Source organism: Carassius auratus, chromosome 13 (genome assembly GCF_003368295.1).
Source record: "Carassius auratus strain Wakin chromosome 13, ASM336829v1, whole genome shotgun sequence".
Lineage (NCBI taxonomy): Eukaryota > Metazoa > Chordata > Actinopteri > Cypriniformes > Cyprinidae > Carassius > Carassius auratus.
Genome location: NC_039255.1, coordinates 9749977 through 9764835, shown reverse-complemented (window position 1 = coordinate 9764835; position 14859 = coordinate 9749977). Strand labels below are relative to the sequence as shown.

Below are 14859 nucleotides of genomic sequence, written 5' to 3'. Positions count from 1 at the left end.
ATCAAATCTTAAGTTAGAAAGCTGTAGTTCCACACAGATTGGAGAGACAAAGTACACTTCAAGAAATTATTTTTGTGTTTCACAGGAGACAGAATTTCATACAGGTTTGGTGCAACCCGGGGGTGTGTAAATGAAAATAATTGTTAATTTTTTTATTTTAACTATTACTTCAATAGAAATCTGCAACCAAGCACGGAGATTTACAGAATTATTGTGCTTACAACAATCTTGAAGGCAGACACACAGTTACTACTAAGTAAACTACTAAGGAAGTGGACAAAATCTGATTCTCACCTGTCCTCTATTTCACTTGTTCTGATTGCGGATTCGCAGACACCTTCTCTTCAGCGGAGGCTCCATTTCCATTGGAATGGTTCCTGTTAATGGATCTGTCAAGCCACAGGGCAAAACGGCAGCGGATTTGTCAGCAGGTTTGGGAACAGGCTGAATGACACAGCCAGGTTTAGGCATTAGGGGAAGAGCGTAGGCATGGTCCTCACCAGATGGGGCATCTTCAGGGTTCTGAGGCTTGTCCTCCCCTGTTTTTGCAGTAATGGCAGACTGGTCAATTGAGATTTTCTTACCTGCCAAGTCTCTTTCTGTTGCCAAGCAGCTGTTCTCTTTGAGGTCCTCTCCATCTAAATCGCACACAGCGGCAGTCCTGCGGCAGGAGTCCACTAGAGGGTGCTGCTCTAACGGAGGTGTTCTGATCAAACTCTCTGTTGGAGGCACATTACAGCTCCCATTAACAATCACATTGCAGGGCGTAGCAGAGGCAGGCTCAGTTGTAGCTGTGATGGTGTTGGTAGGACCAGTGGAGGAGCTGCATGTGACTGGCTGAGAAAGTGGCGGAGTGCCACTGCAGTAGGACGGGTCGACACAAGGCAGAGCCACACTAGCCAAAGGGCTTTTAGCATTACTCTCTCTGTGGTTATCTTCTATTGTACCTGTGCTAGTACTGCACGACCCATCCACCTCGGTTTCACCCAAAACTGCTGGTGGTGGGCTTAACCCAGGCTCTGCTTTTACCTGCACACAGGTTACAGTCCTCTGGATAACTAGCTGTTGCCGGGAGCGACGACTGGTTGTTAAATCAATGACCCCATCTGCTGGTGTGTCTTTGTGGGAGTGTCCAGAGTTTCCGTTACCAGAGTTTTCCATTTTAACTATGAGCTCCGCCACTTTTGTCCTGCCCTGCTCTGTCTGTTTGGAAAATCCTGGTGAAAGTGTATCTGAGGTAGAAGGGGCTTGTTGAAAGTCCATCCCCTCCCCTCTGGAGGTGCTTTGAGAAAATGGTGGTGATGCTTTTGAATCACTCCGCTCACTCACAGCGTTCAGAAGCGTTCCGTCATTTCCTGGTCGGTCACCAGAAGCCCGGGGATTGAATGGTATGGGCACCGGAATGGGTATGGGGACTGGTAATGGCACAATCACTGGATAGGGCACTAATAATGTTGGTGGTGGCACCAAGGGGGCCAGAGAAGGTATGCCAATATTCATATAGGGCGGAACTGGGATGGGTCCACCTGGCATCATGTTAACTGGGTGGAAAGGCAAGGATGGCATGTGGCCACCGGGATGAGGGGGCATCATACCCGGAGGGTTCACAGGAAGGGTTGGGGTGGAGGATGGGTGTATGTGGGGGGAAAGGAGTGGGCGGTGCATAGGGCTTGATGGAGGACCCAAAGTCCGAGGAGGTGGTGGCCCAATGCCAGGAATCATGGGATTGGAATGAGGGCTATTGGGGCCTGGGGGGCGTAAGAACGGAGGGCGAATCTGCTGCATCATCTGGTGCTCCATAAAGAAAGGGAGAGGAACTGGGCCACGGGGTGTCATCACCATCGGTGGGCTGCCAGGTGGCACACCCAGAGCTGGATGTAAACCTGCTATATGTGGTGGAGGAGGTGGCAGTAATGCAGGGCTTTCGTGTGGCCGTGGTGTGGGGATTTTTGTAGATGATGATGACGAGGATGATGAAGATGAGGAGGAACACACATTTCCAGTTTCAGATGGTGACCCCGAGGTGGATCCAGAAGGTCGGGCTACAGTGGTGGCACCCCCTGGTGAAGGTGCCTTGTGACTGCGGAGCTCATTTATAGGTGCGCTCCAGGACTCAGGTGTGAGGAGCTGTACACCCGCTGCGCTCTCTGATTTCATATCACTTGAGAGAGGAGGGTTACATAAACCCCCTGGCAGTGCAGCCTGAGTCTCTTTATAGAATATGTCCATCTTATACTGGTTCAGACACTTTGCACTGCAGAACTGAAGCCGTCTTTCACCCGCTCCAAAATCCAGGTATTCCTTAGTGTGGCGGATGTGTTTGCACCAATCACAGACCTGTAACATGAACAACCCAAAGTGAACAACAAAAACTATAGATTAATACTTCTTAATGTCTATATCAAGGCATACAAATTAATCATTATTAAAAGATTATGACTGTCATTTTGTAGGACTTAGACAGCCTGATGCCAGCAAAGTGTGTGTGTGTTTGTGTGTGTTTTGTGAAGTGTCAGATCTATGTAAGATTAGGGTTTAGGGAATTACAGAATAGGCATTAAATATAACAACCCAAGTCTGAAGAAAAATGAGGTTTATGTCATGAAATATTAAAATCAAATCAAGCTCTCAGATGATCATTAAAAATACAATAATATAAAAATCTATATAAAAAATGTATAATGAAGTTTTGTTCTTTAACTCATCCTAACACATTGGCTTTCTGTATTTTTGACACATACATCCTCACACACACAGACACACTCATTACAAGATGTCAGGAGTCAGCTGCCCAAGGCAAGCTGCAGGGTCAAACTCTGACAGCCACGACTAAAAGGTTTTCCCTTCAAGGGGCAATTATGCATGTGGATTTTGAGTGTGTGTATGTGAGTGTGTATCTGTTGTTGTATCAGGTGACACTAATTGAGAAAGACAGTGACAACAGACTGAGACAGACAGGAACGTGGGGCTTAAACCTGTGAGACAGAAAATGTGGTTTGGGTTTGCATATACGATTAATAAAGGTTAGACATGAAGAGGGAACTCTGGGTAATTAAAGGATATTGATGTGTACTGCTAACACAAAGAATAATTTAATGGGGTGATAGACAGGCCAAACTATAGAAAGATGAACATCGACATAACCATCGTACGAGAAAGAAATACTACTAAATAATTGAACGCTGCCTCTGTTTCGCTCTTTTTCTCTGACACTCTTTCTGCCAGGATAGTTTAATCTTTCCAGTCACTCAACAAAACTGTCTTGGAGTTGATAAGGCTGTCGCTCTCCAGAGTGGAGGTCAGTCAAAGTAGTTGAGTGCAGAAAATTGGCCTCAGGCCTGGCGAGTACATAGAAAGTGGTTTGCAAACGCTGGCTTATCATAAAGACAGACAGGTAGACAAAGACAGACCTGGCAACACAACTAACTGTACTGCACAAGAATAAACGATGAATGGTTTGAGTTGTTTTAGGTTGTTTAACTCGTATTAACTAATATTAATATATCATATTAAATAATATTAACACATTTATGCAAATTCAGTAATGGTACACTACAAACCCACCCAAATACTTAAAAAATACTTGAAATTCTCCATCTTGCGAATGTGCTGGTATAAATATTATCTCTAATAAGCCCAATTAACAGAAAGGAGGCAGGTTTTACGCTAAAATACTGCATGGTAATGTGCAACACTCGTGAATTTGACACAAAACGAAGCAGAAACAAAACTACACATCATAATGCTACAAACAAGCTGAACACAGTGGAAAACCAATAGCCACAAAGCCCTATGCATGCTTCTGTTGATATGTGTTTTAGTGATAAGTGTGTTTACTAATGCATTAGCAATTTAAAACTTTGATTAAAATACTGCTTTTGAATCAGAATCTAAATATGATTTGCCTCAGGCCTGCCTGAGCAGACTGCAGAGACAGACATTTCTCTTAAGACTAGTGAATTGACTGCTAAAGCCAGAGTTCCACTGAAGATAATAAAGGCATTTATCATATGCCACTACTGTCAATGATGGACATTCATCACACGGATGAAGAGAGAGAGAGAGAGAGAGAGAGAGCGCTAGAAATAAACACATAGAAATATATATGCTTGCATACATATTTACACAACTCATGTTTTAATTTTAATTTTATTTCTTTTTTTTTAAGTAAAATTTTTTAATTTTAATTTAATTTTAAGTCTACTTCCAAGACATTTCATTAGTCAGTTTTTGTAAACGTATTTTCCAGTAAAAGTAAGCATACCTAAAACAAGATAAAATGATTTAAATGTTTAAAAAAAGACTTTTTTTCAGAGAACATCATTTTCTAATGAAGCCTTCGCTCTGTTTTAAATGTGGGAGCTGTGACCATGCCAGTTAACATGCACAAACCAGCTTGAGGCGTGCCTGGATATTCTCCATTATAAATGATTTTCATATTTCCTGAGTTTAAAAAGCGAGACAAATGGAGACCACTTAACGAGTCATGGCTCTTTAAGAGAAATTTTACTGCACATTACCCTAATGGTCTTCTTTTCTCTCTCTCTCTCTCTCTCTCTCTCTCTAACATGGTTGAGAGGTAATTACTGTCATTTACTTCTGCTGTGGCCGTTAAGCCGATGTCCGTGACCATGCTGCGAGTAGCTGTACACTCTTTTACTGTAATTACCTGCTAACATACGGCTGCCAAATTAACTGTAGAGAGGGAGCTTCTGTGCTAATGCTTTTCTTTTCCCATCACGCACACCCTCTAACCCCAGGATGTGTCTGTTCTTGACCAGCCATATGCTGATTTTATACACACACACACACACACATATGCACATACCCCACCTGTCCATTCATGTGGAAAACAGTAACATTAAGTGCAGAATGACAATGCTTAAACAAAAACATGAAATGTGGATTGTCAGAAAGACATAAACTTTCTATAGCTAATAAAGTAGATAAGCAGAACACCTCATGATCAAGTCTTGAGTTAACAGTGCAGGTGTGTGATTTGACCAGTCTTGTGTCAAGTCCTAAGTCTTTAGGAATTTAGGAATGAATTTATGGGTCATGGGTTATAGTTCTCCCCAAAATTAAACAAACACAATAAGAAGTTAATTTAAAGTCATATATTTTCTAATTGTGACATTATACTCATCACTGTAATGCATTTTTTTAAAATAAATAATAATAATAAAAAAATAAAAACAAAATAATTGAAAATATTGATAATTTGTTTTTATTAACTGTCATAATCATTAGGGGTATACTGCCAATAATGGTATATACCGTATTGTCCGGACTATAAGTCACACTTTTTTTCATAGTTTGGCTGGTCCTGCGACTTACAGTCAGGTGCGACTTATTTATCAAAATTAATTTGACATGAACTGAGAGAAATGAACCAAGAGAAAACATTACCGTCTACAGCCGCGGGAGGGCGCTCTATGCTGCTCAGTGCTCCTGTAGTCTACACTGAAGACATAGAGCGCCCTCTCGCGGCTGTAGACGGTAATGTTTTCTCTTGGTTTTGGTTCTAAATAAATGTGACTTATAGTCCAGTGCATCTTATATATGTTTTTTTCCTCATCATGACATATTTTTGGACTGATGCGACTTATACTCAGGTGCAACTTATAGTCCGAAAAATACGGTGTATATATACACATGCGCACACACACACACACACACACATATATGTGCATACACACACACACACACACACACACACACACACACACATATATATATATTTATAGGTAGAACATCAACTAATGGACAATATTAGACATATATCGAAGTTAATCTTTAAAAACATGATTAATTACATAACACTTCTACATATAAAGCTTAAAATGAATGTCAAATTTTCACACTGTAATGGTATATTATATATATTATTTTGTGATCGTCAAATATATTAGTCAGATTTTAGTTTTAATGATTTTACTTTAAAATCTATGATAGAAAAAAAAAGATCAACCACTAATCATTTATCAGTCATAACATGAAAGTAATTATTGGTTTATTGGTATTCGCCAGGATTTTAATATTAGTGTGTCCCTGATAATAATAATGTCACAATAAAAAAATACAAATGAATGCCAAAACTAATTTTAGAACAAAGATAATAATTTTTTTGTCAATACCATATTTCAGAATTAAGACTTAAGACTTTGAGACATGGCCACGATCACACCATCTTTCTAAAATTTAAATCATTTTAATCAATATGCATATGCTGTTTCTACATCTCTAATTTTGGGGTGTTAAAATGGTTTATATCTTACAAGGACATCGCTGTTTGTCTTGAGGACAAGTCTGGGCGTGTCTTTGGACAAGCTGTGGTGTGGAACGCCCTCCTCCTCTCTGGCCTAAAGGAAAAACATAATGTCCCTTTTTATGCATGAACAAAAAACTGAAAATAAACACACACATAACAGATGTAGAAAAGAAAGAAGGAATGATGTGAATGAAGAAATGGAGTGAGAGAATAAAAAAACAACATGCTGTGCCGAATAGACATATAGAGAGAATAGAGACATTCTGTGTGAGTGAGCGTGTCTGCCTACATTAAAATTCTGTAATCCAAGGTCATATATTGGTATTGGAAGAACAGTGTTCAATTATATTAGATGAATACTTGACATATCACAATTAAAAGCTGTAAAAAAAAAAAAAAACAATTCTGAAATATTCTAGACAATTAGGGGAGAAACCAGTGCTGAAACACTCAAGAGACAAAAAGAAGCAAAGCTAAAATTAATGAAATATCATAAAATAACAGCAAAACCATTAAAAGAAAACTGTGTGTTTGTCTCTGAGCTCTTCCTGTGTGCCTGAGTGCCACTGATGACAGTCACCTCACTCACAAAAACAATGAAGAACATCAGTCTGCGCACATAAACACTTGTGCCATCTCCTCTCTTTATTTTGTCTAGTGTCTGTGACCCCTCTGGACTTGAGCCAACTCATTTACATATAGCACTAATGAGGCTGCATACTCTCTAACACACACACAAATGGCATATCCACAGTCTTAATGACTTGAGGCATGACTGCTCTAAGAAATAACCACACACACCATTAATTTACACTATGAAACCTCTTTCATACACACAGTCACATAGATGAAGCCACATGCAGGCACACAAAAGTTAGTGAACCTGACGGCTTATCAAGTAACCAAAAATGCAGAGCTGGATAGTGTATGTGTTTATGTGAAGACAACTCTGTGCCTCCATATTGTAAAACATGCCCTAAATTGCTGCAGTGTGTGTGTGTGTGTGTGTGTGTGTTATGCCACCTGGGCTTCAACATTTCAACCACATCTCTGCCAGCCACCATCTGGACATCACCCAACCCAACCCAGGTGTGTGTGTGTGTGTGAGTGTGTGTGTGCATATTGCCAGGTGAAATGTTCTTCTCCAATGACATAGATGGGAACACATATGATGCACACACACACCCACATCTATCTATCTATCCCTAATGTGTAAAGTGCCTAAAAATCCATCCATAGCATATACAAAAAGGAAGAGGTTTGTTTTACTATGTCATAAAGCAATACATTTGTTGATTGACATTAAACCATTAACTCTATATAAGCAGACATGTTGCCCAAGGTGCATCCGCTAATATGTGAATGGCTAGAGTGTGTGTGAGACAGTGATTTGAGAGTGTGTATGTTTGTTCTCCTGGCTAGAAGCTATGAAATAATCACCCTGCACCATGAGTCACAACGCCATGGCAACAAGACCTGAAGAAGCAGAGGCCCAAAAGCTTCAGCACTTGCACACACACACACACACACACACACACACACACACACACACACACAGTTTAAAGAGTTTGTTTCTGAGACAGAGAAATTGTACTCCAACGTTCAAAATAGAAATGAATAAATAAGTTGTACATTTGTAACCCTGCAGTAATGCATTGATATTCTCATTTGTTGTTATATTAATGTATATAAATCAACATCACCATTTACCGGCTGATAATTTAAGCTCTGTCAGATTTTAACACTGTAATCAAATTTAACATTTAAGAGAGTTACTATTTCTCCTGACACACACAGGCACACAGCGCAAAAGAAAAACGCAGGCAGAATGAAACATGAATGAATCTGCAGATGAAGAAATTAATGGAAAATGTGTCAAGAAAGAGAGGTTGTGGATTTAGAAGTAATGAACTGGTTAAGATCCAACGCACACATTTCCAATGACCTGGTCATTTCTGTCCCCTCAGTCGTGGCCTAATGTTTAGAGTGTCGGAATTGTAATCCAAAGGTAACGGGTTCGAACGGGGGCACCCACCCCCAACTGCTCCCTGGGGGCCACAGCAAAAATGGCTGCCAACTGCTCCGGGTGTGTGTTCATGTTGTGTATGTGTGTGTTCACTACTCACGGCTATGTGTGTGTACTTGGATGGGTTAAATGCAAAGCATAAATTTTGAGTATGGGAGACTGTACCTGGCACAAAGACATTATTTAGTATGTTTAGTAAGTTGCTTTCCACACAGATCAACTGTAGGTGATTTCAGGCTTTACTATGCTTCTTCAGCTTGTGCTATCTTTCTGTCTTTCATGTTTCCAATGTTTTGTTCTCTCTTCATCTGAGCTGAACATCGCTCTGTATGCTGACTCACACCAAAATACTGAAAAACATTCACACAAATAGCATATTCCCATTCAGTCTACACTCATCTTTTTCTTGCACTTACTGGCAGAGCTGCATTTAATTCTGTTTCATTCTGATTTTATGGCAAGAAGCACAAACTGGTCTGAAGCTCTGTCTGTGTGTCCATCTGCTTGGCTGTTTAAAAAGGGTTGCTTTGCCCAGGTGTCCAAGACTACACATATTTTCTTCAATGTCTCTTTCTCTCTGTTTCACACTAACATTTATAGTAATAAGAAATCCCATGCCCAAAAGTGTATGTCAAAAGAACACAATATTGAACTTTTATTTTACGTAACAAATTTTTTGATAGTGATGTCTAACATTAAAACTTGCTATTGTTATAGTCTTGGATATGATCTTTGCTAACTGTTTTCTTTTTACAATTTGCCATTCACTGTCACTGAGTTAAAGGGACCCAAGTTCATTGAACTTATTCAGCCTTGTTCATCACAAATAAATTTCAGTCCAATTCACCTCAATCCAGAACAAATCACCATATATAGGCACACTTCTCTGTATTCCAAATATTCATTTACTCTAAGGTTTCATGAGACTAAAAATACCTTGTCTAAATTCATTAGCTCAGCACCTACACACACACACACACACACACACACTTACATGCAAATCTGAGGATTTGGACACTGTAAAACGAGCCCATCGTTTGACACAATAAACACAATACAATAGCAATAATGTGTGTGTGCATGTCTGACAGTGGTTTACCACATTTCCTCTGAGGAGGACACTCCTTATTCACACAAACAAACACACACACACACACACATTAGTTTTTTTGTGAAAAGTGGGTTCATCCCATAGGCGTAATGGTTTTTATACTGTACAAACTGTATATTCTATTGCCCTACACCAACCCTTCACCTAAACCTAACCCTCACAGGAAGCTTTGTGCATTTTTACATTCTCAGAAAAACTAATTCTGTATGATTTATAAGCGTTTTGAAAAATGGGGACATGGCTTATGTCCTCATAAGTCACCCTCTCCTTGTACTACCTGTGTCATACCCATGTCATTATACAGAGTTGTGTCCTGATATGACACAAAAACAAGAGCACACCCACACACACACACACTTTTAATAGGGAGGAAATATCACCTGAAACAGCTGGAGTGAGGATATTTTACTACCCGAGGTGGGACGGTGGGATGATAGATATAAGTATACATGTTTATGCTTTCTCTTTTTTCCGTTTTGAGTTTTGCAGATGTAGCAGCTGCAGGTTTTTACTGCATTAACACCCGACTGCAACCAGACCCACCGCCCAACAACCCCTCCCAGTGTCTTATTTCACACACACACACACACATACAATACTGCTTGTCTTTGCAGCTGACCGTATAGTGTACATGACAAAATAGAAAGAGAAAATGTTCATATAATCTTATATTAAGTTTTCCTCTCTTAATAAATTATAGAAATAGAGGCGGAGTCGCAGCGGCGGCAGAACGCCAGCAGAATCGTTATAGGAGTGAAGTAAACAGCTCTAAGATTGGTGGGATTAAATGAACATATCCCTGCCAGACGTTTGTTTGGCATTCCACAGACGTGTCTCCTCGGAGAACCAGATCCAGCATCCAAACGTCTACAGACGTGCCAAAACAACCTCACAGTTTACACTATGATAATCACAGACTACACTGACCTCATATCAGGTGATGTCACTCAGCACACAATGTTCTCTTTATTATACGTGTGTAAATAAATAATGAAAATCTGAACTTTGAGCAGAAAACTAATAACAGTTTTATAATAAAGTCATGGACAATGAAAATTAAACTGCAGATGCGCATCAGCCCCTTATGCTCTGATGTGAACTTCACAAGGTTAAATAAATGTTCATATAAATCTCACAAAAACATGTCCAGGCCATATTCCTCCAATGACTTAATCTACAGAATTCAACAGTTTTTGCACAAACAAACATTGCACAGAAAGACTTTGCAAAATGTAAAAAAGTGTGAATCTGTCCAGGCCACATTCCACCCCAAAATCAAAAGATATGCAAAAAGAAATGAAAACTAATGTGTTTATATATTATTATATATGTTATATATTATTTATATAAAATATTTGCTTTGTTTAGTTTTTTTTTTTGTATTATATATTAGCACATTTCCCCCCCAAAAAATCTAATTTCCATAATATATTCAGGGATGTTTTTCTGACTTTTCATTAGATTGTCATTATTTGCAAATGTTGTTGTTGTTGTTGTTTTATCAGCATTCATTTTTCAGCATAAATCTGCATATATAATAAGTATTACAATTATGTGTAAATTCTTTAAATAATGCATCCTTGTTTTTTTTTAAACAGTAATGAGAATTTTTCACCATGGTAATCAAAATTAGGTGTGCTTAATTAATGTTCAAGTGTCATGAAATGACTCAATACAAAATTAATGATTAAATAAAATTGGCTCCATTTTTAGGACCATTTTCACCAAAATATATTTGCCTTTTAATAATTTCCTTTATTTATTTATTTATTGAATTTGGGGTGAAATATAAACCAAAAATATGAATATGGCCAGTTCTTAAAAATTGTTGTGAATTCACTGTCATGGAATTGGTCGTTGTCACTGACCGATTTCTTTTTCTTGAAATTCATTCTTTTGAAATGTGCATGTACTATCTATATGCTCAATTTTATGCTAGTTCTATAAAAATTATGTTTTACATTCAGCTGTGTGAATAATATGAATGACCTGTATCTATGACTTCATAGATTAGGTCAATGATTTCTACAGCAGAGAAAAAAATATATATTTTTTGTTTGTTTTTTGTGTTTTACACATCTTATGGAGGTCTATGAGCTCTCTGTCCCTGCTCAACAATTCTTGAGATTTATACAATTGTTTGTGTATGTTTTGTGTATCCACATTTTTTTGTGTGTCCGACACAGACTACGCATTTAGGTTTATATATGTGTGTGTGTGTGTGGTAGCGCCAGTAAAGCTCATGTTTGCATGTTTGTTGGTCTCTTCATGCTGTCCTCAAACACACCACACACTATGCAAGGGGTGGCTGTGAACAAACATGCATGCATCTGGGAGTGTGTATGCATGCATTTGAGACTCTTGTGTGTGTATGTATGCAGGTGTGATAGTGTATTTTTGTGTATGCGAGTGTTTGTGCTTTTGTATGCATGTGTATGTGGATAATTTATGTATGCCTGAGAGTGTGTTGGCATGCGTCCATGATACTATGAGTTCCATCAGTGTGTGAATAGGTGTACAACAGAGTCTCTAACACACACGAGGAGAGGAGAAATCCAAACACAGAATACTTACACTGCAATTCCTCACATATCCAAGCTTAGATAGAAGAGAAAACACACAATCAATATCTGTCTCACTCTGATGGCATGAGGTCTAAATCTAAATGAGGCTCATTGCTGTTATGCTGTATATTGCTGTACCTTTTGAGCTCTGTAATAAAATAGCTTATAATTTCTGCAATTTCATCAAACAGAGACAAACCAGTTATTACGGCAATGAGATCACAGAGATCATCCAGTTCATTGCTAATACTGAATAATGATTTGTGGTGTTGTTTTACCACCCAAAACGAGTCACATTTTCTTAGTTAAAAATAAAATAATTTGTAAATATTATTTAAACTGAAAATGAAAAGTGATACATGATTTAAAAAAAAAAAAAATTAATGCCAATATGATCTCCGTCTTTAAAAATTGTCAGTTTTAAATTGTATCCTGTTATGTTTGTTTGTCATTAAAATGTACTGAAAAGTAGGAATGATTGATGCCATCAGCTTGTCTCTGTGGACCAACCATTGATGAAAATAACAAATTTCTAATTGTTTCAGCAGATCAGAATAATAACGTAATAAAGACTCTAGAAATAGATAGCTGTTTATGGTGAAATTACTTGAACTGTGAATCACCATATAAATACCTGCTTCTTTCACACCGGTTTCTCTGTCTAATATGTGTTTAAAATCAGAAAACGTAAAAAGTCTTATCTACAGAGTAAGAGTCATTAAAAGTTTGGAGCCAGAGAATTTAGTGAATTGAAGGTTGACAATGGACAATGAAGGTTAAGGGACAACAGAAGAAGTGACATCAGACAGAAGGAGCCTGATTGGCTGAGGGGACAGGAAGAGACAGAGACTGGGGATTTACCTTGTTGCGTTTGAAGTAGGCACGTCGACAGGCAGCGAAGCATTTCTCACTACAGAAACTCTTCAGTTCAGAGCCCATACTGAGAGAATAACGCTTCACTCCCACCTTCTGACACCACGCACACATTATCTGAACATTAGCGGTGTCCTCCTCTGAGAAAGAGAGAAAAAGAGCAAGGATATATAAGGATCTATTCAGACAACCTTTTGAAAAATAGTGAAATTTCGGATACAACATAAACCATTGTTGTTTTTCTTCATATTGCTATTTCTATTAGACTAAATATACCAAATTTTTAAGTATTTTTCCTTACACATGCAGACATTAATTCATTGATTCATCCATCACCATTTAAACATATGATAGACAAACAGTATATAATACAGAAACACATATACTCTGGGTGTTTAAACACCACAGGCAATCTTCCCTCACCAACCCACAAGGGGTTAAGAGAAATCTGTCATCATGCATCACCCCACACACATCAAGACTGTTTGTATATTTCTTGTGTGTGTGCATTAGTCAATCTGCCTACATCACAGGGCATGCCACATGATGTTAGATCCATCCCATCATGCTCCACTTACAACTAAAAGCTTGCAGGCACAAGTGTTCGGGTTTGGATGTTTGAAGTGTGAGCATATGTGAGTGCATTTGGGAATGGGGGTGAGCGAGCTTCTGTGGCCACAAAGACACACACCAAGCCAACTGATTCAAATGCAACGGACATCCCACAACAGAAAACTGTTCACTTCTTTGGTGTTTTAATAAGGTTGAATTTTGTGAGATGTGACCTCAGATATTGTATGTGATCACTTTAATGCGTCTGCCCCGTGTCAAACGACTTCTCCTCAGAGAACTTTTACATTCTCACCCTCTAGCAGCTGCTTAATGATCAGATAAATCTGGAGTGTGTGGAGAGAAAATGTCTGCCCATTAGACTTAACCTTTCTTCTCACCCCTCTCTCTGTTTCTTCTGTCTTGTGTAATGAGTGTGTAGAGCAAGTTATAATTTAAGAATAGAATTAGATAGAAATCAATTTAGAATTATGTTAAACATGTCTCCATAGGCTAAACATACAACATACTTCATTAATCAAATCCACTTTTGAACGGCCAAAAAAAACGAATCAGCTCAAGGAGATGAGATCAGAGGAAAGAACCCCAAATCAAGCATAGTTTTTCTTAATAATTTTTGCACTTCTAGCAATAAATAAAATAAAATAAAAAATAAATCCAATCTGGTTAGGATTCTCAATTAGGCCAAAAATACAACTTTGGCTTTACCAATGGCATGAACTGCGGACAAGGATACCTTTTTGAGATTTCAGCAAACGTCCTGTATGAAATGTACAAGAAGTCATTTATGATTTAAACACACTCAAAAATGAACATTTTGTACCAATTTACCATGTGCCGTTCCAGACTCGTATTTGCTTCCACCAAATACACAAATAGCTATTTTTTTAAGTGCATTTTTGACATGTTTGTAGCAAAGGAGCTGCCAGGACATTTTACAAAATATCTCCTTTTGTGTTCCACAAAAAGAAAGTCAATTGCATTTTGCATTTGCACTTAAATTACAACTGTATACTAGGGGCTGAGGTGGATCCGGGCAGGCATAATTTTGTCTTTTTTTATGTAATATTGGGCCTTTACACTGAATTTTGAGCAGGGATAGAGCAGCCTTTAAAATATGCCTTTAGATTCAGCAGCCTGGAAATGTATATAAAAGGATTAAGTATATAAAGATCTAAAAAGAGCTTGTCTAACAAACTGCATCATACAGAGCAACAAATGTGTTCCTCTACAACCCTCAAAATACAAACATTCGAATATAAATGGTAGCCATGGAAATCCTGTTTGTTTTTCCTCAGCACAGCCTCGCTGCTCCATCCCAATCCTGAATTTAAGAGAGATTGTGAAAATGTGTGTGTGTTTGCGGAACATCCGGTGGTCGAGCAGTACATACCTGCACTTCAAAAGCCCTCTGTCACTATGTGCATGCTCATGAATTATTCAA

At 38.5% G+C, this 14859-nt stretch overlaps 1 protein-coding gene across 4 annotated transcripts in view; it reads right to left on the bottom strand.

Annotated features, from left to right (window-relative positions):
- LOC113112581 (sine oculis-binding protein homolog) overlaps positions 1-14859 on the bottom strand; it is a 35822-nt gene that overhangs the window by 6225 nt on the left and 14738 nt on the right. The window contains exons 5-8 of one of the 4 annotated variants that reach the window (XM_026278277.1): positions 12834-12985; positions 11983-12006; positions 6279-6362; positions 295-2337 (exon numbers count right to left, since the gene is read on the bottom strand). In XM_026278277.1, the coding sequence (XP_026134062.1) occupies positions 307-2337; positions 6279-6362; positions 11983-12006; positions 12834-12985 (2291 nt within the window). In that variant the 3' untranslated portion in view covers positions 295-306. The remainder of the gene's footprint in view (positions 1-294; positions 2338-6278; positions 6363-11982; positions 12007-12833; positions 12986-14859) is intronic. The other 3 variants (XM_026278279.1, XM_026278278.1, XM_026278280.1) reach the window with 3 other exon arrangements.